An 11,889-nucleotide genomic window follows, 5' to 3' on the forward strand; every position below is an offset into this window, starting at 1 on the left:
CATAAACATCATTTGAAACATGGCCATATCCAGGATTTTAGAAGGAAGTGCTGAATGACCTTGCACAACTTCACTCCAATAAGAAATATAATTTTTACATTATATTTATTTATTTGACTGGTTAGTTATATTTTCTGTAAGTGTATCTTATCTATATAAAGTTTTGAATCAAAGGCTTCTCCAAACTGCCAGGAATTTGGTGGGGACCACTAAATCCCTTCATTTTAGTCACATTTAAAGATACTAAATGTAAAGAATACCAGAAGTAGACTTAAAAAACACTCTATTGATTTAGTTTTTTTTTCTTGCCAGTTTGAGTGTGCGCTAACTGGTACAGAATTTAAAATGAAAGAAATGACTGAAATAGGCAATATAAAATTAAAACCTTAATTAAGGGATTATTTTGCCCCTGCAGTCTTTATTCTAAATGCAGCCTAGTGTGTGTGTATACATATATATATATATATATATATATATATATATATATATATATATATAATGTGCGTCGATGCTGTGCTGTTCATTCTGGTATGATTATTTGCGCATAAAACCTGTTGGGATTAGTTCGTGTTGTACGTGCTGTTGTTTTACTTTCTTGCTGTGTAAACGTAAGGGCACGGCGGGCAGGCGGGGTTAATGTTGTAAAACGCGATGACGCTGAAGCAGAATTCTACCGGACGGTGCGGGGCCATAAAATGAACGCTGACTGTACTCCGCTCCTCGAGCTCTCCTGTGGACGGGGGCGGAGTCAAACCCTGAAGAGGTGTAACTGCTGTAAGGTTACTGAGGCTTTAACCTGCTGAAAACGAGGAAGCGACATCTGGATCAACTTGGACTTACCAAAGGAACCACTTTATTTTGCTAGTTAACAGACATTTCTTCATTTTGGCCCAGTTTCGTTGTTGTAAACTGAGGTTGTCGAAATGTCTTCGATGGACTTGGAGAAGCTGAAGATGACGGGAGCTGGTCGGGCCATGGCAGTGCTGACCAGCGGTGGAGATGCACAAGGTGACTTCGAAATCTCAGCCAAGTTAGCTTTATATTGCAGCTAGTAGCCTTTATGTGCATGTATGCTAGATATTAAGCTAGGTGTCTTCAACAAATGTTAACATAAGCAGGAAAAACAAGCCGTTTGTTTATGGAAAGTTGAGTGAAAACTAACTGACAATCTGATCCAACGGTTGGATAGTGTCAAAGGTCGTGTGTGGGCTGCATACATACAGCAAGACCTATAACGTTATTACATGTAACTCACAACGGTGGAAAGTACACTTGCTGTAGTACTGTAATTACGGACAATTTGAGGTACTTGTACTTTGCTTGAGTATTTCCATTTTCTGCTGCTTTATACTTCTCCACTACAATTCAGAGGCAAATATTGTACTTTTTACTCCGCTACATTTATTTGATAGCTTTTAGTTGCTTTGCAGAATCAGATTAATAAAACAAAATCTAATCAACAAATAAATTATGATGCATAGATTAAGATAAAATGAAACAAGACTTTCCCAGGGGAAAATTCACAGGCTGCCCCGCAGTAAGTATATACAGTGATTAAAATAAGCCCCACCTTTACCAGCTGCAACAATAAAGTGAGTAATTATAATCCAATAATAAAATACATTATTCTGAAATGGGCCATTCTGCATAATGAGTACTTTTACTTTTCGTGCTTTAAGTATATTTTGATGCTAATACTTTTGTACTTTTACTTAAGTACAACTTTGAATGCATGCCCTTTACTTGTAACAGAGTATTTCTACACTGTGGTATTGCTACTTTTACTTAAGTACAAGATCTGAGTACTTCCTCCGCCACTGGTGGAGGAAGTACTTATTATCTGTAGGTCAGTGTGAGGGTCTGTTTAAGTAATTCTTATCAACGACTGTGGTTACTGTCTCCACGGAGCGGGTGGCACCTTTGCCCAATAAGACATAATGAAGTCATATCCACCACAGTGTTTGATTTCCTCATGCAGGGTAATTGTGCAACAGGTTGTGAGAAGCAGAGGTGAATCTAATATTTTTGTGCAACTGTCCTTGACACAGGGATGAATGCTGCTGTCCGAGCTGTGACCAGAATGGGCATCTATGTGGGGGCCAAGGTCTATCTTATTTATGAGGTAAACAAGCTGTTTGACCCTATTAAACATACACATTGAGTTAGGTCTTTATTGTGCTTATCATTAACATGCAATTTGGAAATGACTATTACGTTTCAGGGATACCAGGGCCTGGTGGATGGGGGAGACAACATCAAACTGGCACACTGGCACAGTGTGACCAACATCATCCAACTGGTAGGTTCAAATATTATCATCAGTCACTGTTGACAGCACTGGTAAAGGTAGCTATAATATGCATTTTTCACAGCAGACACTGTGACTTGTCATACTAGGAAAAGCACAGGTGTTACAAATAACATTAACGATGACTCGTTCTCTTCAGGTGTCCCAGTAACAAGCTACGCTATAAGCACAACAGCAGAACCACCATTCATTTTATTATTTACACCTGTGCTTTTCTTTACTGTCACATTTCAAAATATCTGCTGTGAAAAAGGCCTATTGTTCCTTATTTGTATTATGATTTAGAATTGCTGTTGTTTCTTTCTGGTCTTAAATATCTCCCTCTATTTCTCTTTCCTTTTTATGGTTTTTTATTTCGTCCATCTCCTCTCATCTCCTCTCATCTCCTCTCTCCCTGCCTGTCTAATACTGGTTATAATCTGGTAAGGGGCCTTCTGCATGTGCTTTAAGCTTTATCAGTCTAAGAAGCAGCAAGTTGCACTATTCAAAAGAATATTATAAGCAGTCCAAATGTCCTTTTTGCATTGCTTGTCTTAAATTCATGCAGCAAATGTACTGAAGGGCAAATCTATTGTTTGTTTTTTATTATTGTGTTTAACTTATAGTAACCTGTATCCAGATATGTCTAGATTCTGTATAGCTCTGGTTCTTTTTTGTTTATGACGCCTTAATACAAAGCAGTGTCTACTTAGCATCCCGTGTCTCAGGGTTCATGGTTATGCATTTTGAGCAGTTCAAATGTTTAATTTTAATTATTTTTAAATAAACCTAATCTTATTTAGCAGAATATTGCTTTTTTTAATGTCTGACTAATAATTATCTCATAACCCCTTAGATTTATCTAAGGGGGTCAGAACTCACAAGTTGGGAACCACTGCTGTATAGGAGGTGGATTTGCATCACAAATATGTCTCAACTTGTGATCTGGCTCTGTTTCCAATCCCTGCTTGCATTTCATTTAATCTGAAACTTCCATCTCAGTGATTCGACGCATCTTAACAATACCACCAGGAGCCAGAGCAAAAAGAAAGGTTTCTGTCATTTAGTGTGACATTTTTCAGTGACAGATTACAATGTCCTGTTTGTCTTGATTTGGTTTGTGACTTGTTATATGACTGCAGGGTGGGACTGTGATAGGTAGCGCCCGATGCAAGGCCTTCACAACTCGTGAAGGCCGACTCGCCGCCGCCTTCAACCTGGTGAGGAAAGGCATCACCAACCTATGTGTGTGTGGTGGAGACGGCAGCCTCACTGGAGCCAACATCTTTCGCAGTGAGTGGAGCGGTCTGCTGGCGGAGCTCGTACAGAAAGGTAAAGTGCACTCAAGAAACCATTGTCTTGTCACTAAATCTTAAAAAATAAGTTTACCCTCATTATTTACTCATACTGCATATTGGAAACATTAGGCTAAATAACATTTAATTCTATTCCATTGTCCAGGGTATGGGATCAGCTTTGCATAATTTCATGTCAACACTGGTACTGTATATAGACAGTTAAAGAGTGGTATCATCCACAAAGTTACCATTTATATTCATGAATCATTCTCTAGCTTGTTCTTTATATGAACAAGCTAGAGAATATGATGATTATTTCCTTTTGCTTTGGTGTGTATAATAGGAAGCTGCTAGTGTGACATCGACAACAGTGTGTGCGTGTGCGTGTGCATGTGTGCTACTTCAGGAAGGATCACAGACACTCTGGCCAAGCAGTACAACCACCTGAACATCGTGGGGCTTGTGGGCTCCATCGACAACGACTTCTGCGGCAGCGACATGACCATCGGCGCTGACTCTGCGCTGCACCGCATCATGGAGATAATTGATGCTATCATGACCACTGCACAAAGGTCAGACACTGTGTGATATTGAACAGTGGCAGCACTGAAGCAGCTGGTGTTTCATCAGAGCAATTATTATGAGGTCGCTGACAAAAGTGATACTCATTTGTTAGTTATAGAATATGAAGATATAACATTTACTGGAGAAAATGTAAATGCTGTAGATATATTTCTAGCAGTAATAGATATATTGGTATCAGACTACAGCTGAAACGATTAGTTGATTAATTGATTCTCTGTTTCCAGCTTCTAAAATGTGAGGATTTGCTGCTTTTTCTTTGTCATATATGATAGCAAACTGTATCTTTGGGGTTTGGACTGTTCCCATTCCCACTCTCCCATTCACGCTTGTTTGCCATGATTTCTATGATCTTGCCCAGACTTGCCCTTGGATCTCGACATGTTGCTACTATTTGAAAAATTCTCTGTTTGTATGCTCACATAGTTGCTGCAAATGTTAATAAGCTTGTTTCAGTATAAATGTTGTGTACCTTCTACAGCCACCAGCGCACTTTTGTTCTGGAAGTCATGGGGCGACACTGTGGGTAAGTAACACTCTGACCCATTTTTCTATCCTTTATACACTGACACTGAATAAAACAAATTATTGCGCTATTGCTGTCTGCTATTATTCTAGATATCTGGCCTTGGTGTCAGCACTGGCATCTGGGGCAGACTGGCTTTTCATTCCAGAGGCTCCTCCCCATGAGGGTTGGCAGGACCTTATGTGTGCCCGTCTTGAGGGGGTAAGACACGAATAATAGTGAGGAAGACTATATATTAGCCCCAGGCACATACTTATATATGTATTTACAGGAGAGGTTAATCTGTTTTGAAGTAGGATAAATATAGACGTGCTCTTTGGTTTACAAGCATTTCAAGAATAGAGGAGGCTGAATTTCCTCTCTTAAACTACAGTACTGAGAAGCAGGATTGTGCTTACAGACTTACTGGTTAGTATGTATGTATCTCTTTACCTCCAGAGCCGCATAAATGGGTCAAGACTCAACATTATAATCATCGCAGAAGGAGCCATTGACATAAATGGCAAGGCCATCTCCTCAACTTACGTAAAAGATGTAAGTTCAACGATTTAAGGATGTGGGGATGATTGATGGCTGTCTATACTGTATGTAACAGCTGCCCAACAACCAAGAGGTAGTTTGATGTTGAAATATCATTCAAATGTTTAACAAGCAAAGGTTGAACTAGCAGAAAGCAGTTCAGTTCAGTGTTCAAATGTGCGTAGTAAATGAAAGATGAATGAAAGACACCTTTACTCCGTATCAACAGAGAATGCATTGTGACATTTATGTCAGTTTTGCTGATAATGTAACACAGGAGATACATATGAAGGATAGGTCGTTGTTTGTTGGTTGGCAAGCCTGAAACTATGATTTGTAAAATGCTTTAGAAGAGTTTCCTCTCAAATGTGTATAAAGGACTTTTCTTTCATTGTCTCTCTGTTGTGCATGCCTGCTAAATGACAAACCCCTAATACACTGAACTGCTTCCATGTCTGTTTGAAGCTGGTGGTGACGAGGCTGGGTTATGATACCAGAGTGACCGTACTCGGCCATGTTCAGCGAGGAGGAACTCCCTCAGCATTTGACAGAATACTGGTGAGTTGGACAACATACTGACTCTTTTTCCATACAAATGGTCTATTTCAGCAATCGTTTGAACATTTAATTGCATCAACTGCAGATCTAAAGAGCCGAAACGTAGAATATGCCTCTCATAGCCTTTTATATAAGAATGTTAATACGACCAGGGAAAATAGTTGTTGAAAAAATTGTTTCTGAATGGCTGGCAGGTGTCCATTAAAATCAATTATTACACCACAAAACTAATCATTGCTGAAAATCAGTGTGCAAGGTTAATTGCTGGTAATCATTGCGACAATTCTTGACAATTTTTACTGTGACAGTAAATTTTGACTGCCAAATCTGAACTAAGCCGAACTTACTGCAAAGAATGCATGACAATTTAATGCATTTCTCCCTTTACTTTTGTTGAGTGGCCATTGTACAGTATAAGTGGTGTAACACACAATAAGATGTCCTGATGTTGAACATAACAAACTCAGCAGATATTTATCAATATGGCAATACATTTCAAATTTAGCTGGCAGGCATATGAGAATCAGAAATGATTCTGGGGGAAATCTGACTTTTCCATACTTGACTCTTCCTACTTCAATACTTCCTACATATCCTCAGTAAACCTAAACATGGTCAAATCATCCTCCATATAACCAATACAAGACAATACTGATGAGTAGGAGGTGATACTAACCAAAATTCATTATCTATGCATTTAAATGCACATGCGTGGACTTGCTTGTGTTTTCAGAGCAGTAAGTTGGGTGTGGAGGCGGTGGTTGCCCTGATGGAGGCCTCTCCTGACACCCCAGCCTGTGCCATCGGCCTCTCAGGTAACCATGCTGTTCGTCTGCCTCTAATGGAGTGTGTGGAGATGGTGAGTCGCTCTCCTCTCTTCTGTAATTGATTTTAATGGACACACTCTCAAACAGTGGGAGGTTGCTGTATTTTTCATTATTTATCATTTGCAGACTAAGTTGGTGCAGACGGCCATGAATGAGAAAAGGTTTGATGAGGTTGTCCAACTGCGTGGAGGGTGAGAGCTGAGATTTCTTTCATGTATATTCATTTGCTATAATATAATGCAAAGCCTTGATGTATGTCAACAAATTTCCTTTGTTGTCCTTTACAAAATCCCTCATAAATGTATCATCCATTCATATTAATTTTATCATGCACACTATTTAATTTTGTTGTTTTTTATGTGCAAATAATAAACAAGACCAAGCTAAAAATAATGAATTTCTTGCAGGAGTTTTGAGAACAACTGGAACATCTACAAGCTTCTTGCCTTCGAGAAGCATGCCCAGTCTGAGGTAAGTTTCTCACTAACATGAACACACACGTGCACACATGGAAAAGAATCACCAATCTCTAATGTGCGTATTAATACTCATGTTCCCTCAGAGCAATTTCTCTTTGGCTATTCTGAATGTGGGAGCTCCGGCAGCAGGGATGAATGCAGCTGTGAGGTCTGCTGCGAGGTTAGCGCTCACTCAAGGACACAAGGTCTACGCTGTCCACGATGGCTTTCAAGGACTTGCCGACGGAGCGGTGAGGGCTTCTACCACTACATCTTTACCACACTGCAGTAGATTTTAGCCACAAATAACCTGCATGAGACTGAGAGGAAACTGTTCAGTACTGACTCCTTTCTGTTTGCAGGTTTTTGAGATGGAATGGCACAGTGTGGCGGGATGGACCGGCCAAGGGGGCTCACTGCTGGGCACAAAACGGTGAGCAACAGGACACTTTGATTTCTATAATATGAACATATTTAAGTAATCTTAAGAGTACTCCATGAGACAATATAATTTTGTCAACTGCCAGAGATTTTGCCATACCGTTTATACTGTGTTAGGGATCCCTGTCACATCCCTGGGTGTATTGGTCATTGAGGGCAATGTGGAAAATCAATCAGCAGGTCTGCATTACAGCAAAATTGGATTTTTATAATTTTTGCATTAATGTGATAAAGTACCTTGATTTGTCAGGTGTTTGATTTGCTATATTAGCCAAAACAGACATTTTTGTCTAATTATAACATCCATTAATATTTAAATTTAAATAATATTATTTAAATAAAATGTACATTTTATGAAAAATCAAGTATCACAATATACTTGATATATTGATAGTGTTGATATTTTAATAATCCTACCCTTTTAATATACCTAATTATCTATACTGTGATAGAGGATTTTTTTTCAATATTTTCCAGACCTAGCAGAGGCTAAAATATCCTGGCTTACTCACTAGTATGTGTCATCTTTCAAAAACACTGGATCTTACAGTTCCCATAATGTTCCCAGTATCGTCTTTTGTTAGACCTTCCCACCCACATCTTATAAATTCAAGGGCCCGGGTTTGTAGTGCAGATTTTCTGGTAAAAATATGTAGTCTCTGAGTCAAAGCTGAGAGACCAGAGTGATTTCACTTAGTAATTTCTCAGACTTGACACAACATCCTCCAAAGCCAAAGGAGAAATTATACAACTGTTCTCACAGGCTGTGATTTTTGATTTCTGTTTCATGTCCTATTTCAGAACACTTCCAAACAAACACATGGAGAAGATTGTGGAAACCATCACTAAGTTCAACATCTCAGCTCTGCTTGTAATTGGAGGGTTTGAGGTAGAGTGTCAGGCAAAGAACCAGAAATGAATTACTTGTATATTAATTTATAGTGTCAATGTTACATCAAAGAGGTTTTCAGTCTACCTCTTGGTGACTTTCAAAGGGGTACGAAGGTGTGCTGCAGCTGTTTGAAGCCCGGGGTCGCTATGATGAGCTCTGCATCCCCATGTGTGTAATCCCTGCTACCATCAGCAACAACGTCCCTGGAACCGACTTCAGCCTGGGAGCAGACACGGCTGTCAATGCTGCCATGGAGGTAATGCTGAGCAGATGGCAAATTAACAGTGCGACTTTGATGTTTCAGGATTAACATGAATGGAGACTGAACCAAACTGGAAAACATCACATCTAGTATGAGGTTCCGTATTACCGAGATACACTTTGAACACTGTATACTTAGTCAAAACAGGGGTGACAGTGAGTATTTAGAGCTTTAGTTTTTATCTTTAAACTTTGCGAAGACAGGCAGCAATTTAGTTCACCCCTGTACTTCTATATAAAGCACCACACCTGGAAAAAGTACATAAACACACTAACGGTGCTTTGTCCAAAACAATCCTTCTTGAGGAGCAACTTATTCTCTTTTCAAGCTGCTCCTTTCTGGTTTGTCTCTTGCTCTTTCTAGAGGCTGTATAGTGGGCTCCAAATCTGTATACAGTACAGTATAGGTGAGGGTTAATTAGGAATAAGTTAAAGTTGACTCTTTCTCCACTTCCAGGCCCACACCTTTGACCCTGCGTTCAATTGCCACTCTCTCCTTTCACATTTCGATTTCCTCTTCAGGGTTGCGACAAGATCAAGCAGTCTGCCAGCGGGACCAAGAGACGAGTGTTTGTGGTGGAGACTATGGGTGGATTCTGTGGCTATCTGGCAACCAGCACTGGTATAGCTGTGGGTGCTGACGCAGCCTACATCTTTGAAGACCCCTTCGACATCCACGACCTGAAGGTAAGACCAAAAGAAAATCCTCTGCTGTTTTTTTTTTTTTCTTTCCCTTTTGTCTATAATGTTCACAGCTTTCTCTCTCTTTAATTATCTGGCCTTTTGGTAGACCAATGTGGATCATTTAACTGAAAAGATGAAGAAGGACATCCAGCGGGGTCTAATACTGAGGTACAAAACACTCATTCATCTCCATACAATCATACATTCATACAGAGATTCTCATGCGATGCCAGCTGCAGAAGTTAATGGAAAAAAGTGTCATCTACGTTCCATCTGTTTTTGCTGCCCTCATGCTATCTGTTGTAGGCTTACTAAATGGTGTGCAAGTATGTACATATATCTCAATTTTTTTGAAACAAGACAGCTCTCTGAGGGATTTTAAGCTAAATGCTAACACCATGGTGACAATGCTAACATGCTGATGTTTGGTAGTTAACATTTATCAGGTTCACCACCTAGCGTGTTAGCATGTTAACATTTGCTAAACACAAAGTACAGCTGAGGCTGATAGGAATTATTTGTTTGCAGGTATTTAGTCATAAACCAAAGAATTGGACAAACTGCACATTTTGAGTTTGAGGATCATCAGACTCAGTAGGATATTTATCATCTGGGGAACATTATAGTTTGTAAAAAATGTCATGGGAATTGATCCAAAAGTGGTTGAGATATTTCAGTCTGGACCAAAGTGGCGGACCAACCGAGCGAAGGACATTGCTATCCTTAGAAAAAAATGCTAAAAATCTTAACCATTTGATTTTAACAAAACAAATTAAAAAGGACATACTGCACAGCATATTTGGATCATATCACACTGTATATATTTTAGTATAGGTTTAGTTTTTCCGTTGTTGTTGTTTTCTCTGTCAAAACAGGAATGAAAAATGCCATGAAAACTACACGACAGATTTCATCCATAGGCTGTATTCATCAGAGGGGAAGGGCATCTTTGACTGCAGAGTCAATGTGTTGGGACACCTTCAGCAGGTACGGAGCCACCATACAAGATCCATCAACTCTGGCAAAACACAGCTTTGAAACTTACTAATGATATCAATTACAGTGGCACATATACTGAGAAGAGACAGTCTTGCAACATATTTATACTCAGCTTGTGTGTTTGTGCTCTAGGGAGGGGCACCTTCTCCCTTTGATAGAAATTTTGGCACTAAGTTGGGTGTGAGGGCTGTGCAGTGGATTTCAGAGAGGTTGACTGAAAACTTCAGACAAGGTAGAGTTACTATATAAAGTCATAGTCGACGTAAATAAATTGCTCAGAAACCCAAAGTCAAACCACAGCGATGTAATGATTGCACTGTTTTCTCCCACCAGGCCGCGTGTTTGCCAACTCACCAGATACAGCGTGTGTGCTTGGCCTCAACAGGAAAGTCATCTCATTCAGCCCCGTCACTGAACTAAAGGCTGTGACTGATTTTGAGTAAGCAAATTCAGTTTTTGTCAAATAACAAGTGTTCATTATTAGTCACTGTTAATAATATGTGAATTATACCTTTTGTTTTTCAGGCACCGGATGCCCAAGGTCCAGTGGTGGTATAATCTTCGGCCGATGCTAAAAATGTTAGCCAAGTACCAAACCAGCTTCTGTGAATATGTCCCAGGAGAGATTGAACATGTGACTCGACGCTCCATCAGCATCGACTCTGGGTTCTAGGCTCTCTACAACTACAGTATACTCTCTGAACTTTTTGACCCTTATCTGTCCATCACACTTTAAGAATGGTTTTCAATCTGCTGCTATATATATTTACAGGACTCAAGACTTTTCAAAACCAGCATTGATCACAATCTGTCGTCAGTGTCATAGTAGCTACAGTATATTAAATAATATAAAAATGTACTTCAAGTATTCATTTATTGAATGAGGCATTCAATACAGAGCAGACTTTGCTATTCCTTGTGCCAAGCGAGCCTTTGTACAGTCAAATCACTGCGTAAAAAAACAACCAGGTGTGCCATGAAGCTAAAAACAGCAGATTGTATGTGGTGTGATATCAATGGTTTGCTTTTATAATCACATACATAAATAATCTGATCAAGAAGCTTAAGTAAAAGAAGTGAGTATATTCATATTGTAATAGGTTTCATTAGCTAAAAATGAGAGCTACTAAATTTTGGAGCCCCTCTATAATTTGCACAAAAATTAAAGTTGGAGAGCCCCAGTGGTTTGTTTGAGATAGTCTTCTGATACATGTTAAACTCATGTAATGACAGAATGTGACTCATGGGACCAGTGAGATGTAAATTTCCTTTGATTTATACACTGTATAGGACTGAAACACTGCTTCTGTCATTAATTAATACAAACAGCAAATCACAAAATATCAACACGCAGTTTATTACAATAAGCTTCACAACTACTGTACTTAAAATAGAGAAATCTGTAAAGAAATATGAATGTATTTGTTGTATTATTTTGATACTAATGCTATATCTTCAATAAAATGTTATTCAACAGTGATAATGTTAGAAATATGTTCATTGTGGTGTGAATAGCTATTGTAATAATATATTAATATATTAATTTAATTTAACCAA

The 11,889-nt window shown here is 39.0% G+C and overlaps 1 protein-coding gene across 2 annotated transcripts; it reads left to right on the top strand.

The window, feature by feature from the left end:
* Window positions 1-737: 737 nt before the first annotated feature.
* On the top strand, window positions 738-11,812 carry pfkla (phosphofructokinase, liver a). 2 transcript variants are annotated; one of them, XM_044218097.1, is made up of 22 exons: window positions 738-1,008; window positions 2,049-2,122; window positions 2,222-2,299; window positions 3,430-3,619; window positions 3,992-4,157; window positions 4,649-4,693; window positions 4,786-4,894; window positions 5,132-5,227; window positions 5,678-5,770; window positions 6,504-6,629; window positions 6,724-6,788; window positions 7,005-7,068; window positions 7,160-7,306; window positions 7,418-7,488; window positions 8,298-8,385; window positions 8,492-8,644; window positions 9,172-9,336; window positions 9,440-9,501; window positions 10,209-10,320; window positions 10,465-10,564; window positions 10,666-10,771; window positions 10,858-11,812. In XM_044218097.1, the coding sequence occupies exons 1-22, from the start codon at window positions 924-926 to the stop codon at window positions 11,003-11,005; spliced, it is 2,343 nt and encodes a 780-aa protein (XP_044074032.1). In that variant the 5' UTR covers window positions 738-923; the 3' UTR covers window positions 11,006-11,812. The 2 variants fall into 2 exon arrangements, with proteins under 2 accessions (XP_044074032.1, XP_044074033.1); XM_044218098.1 differs by lacking the exons at window positions 738-1,008; window positions 2,049-2,122; window positions 2,222-2,299 and having other exon boundaries at window positions 3,482-3,619; window positions 3,929-4,157.
* Window positions 11,813-11,889: the final 77 nt, after the last annotated feature.

The sequence above is a fragment of the Siniperca chuatsi genome, linkage group LG12, assembly GCF_020085105.1.
Source record: "Siniperca chuatsi isolate FFG_IHB_CAS linkage group LG12, ASM2008510v1, whole genome shotgun sequence".
Taxonomy (NCBI): domain Eukaryota; kingdom Metazoa; phylum Chordata; class Actinopteri; order Centrarchiformes; family Sinipercidae; genus Siniperca; species Siniperca chuatsi.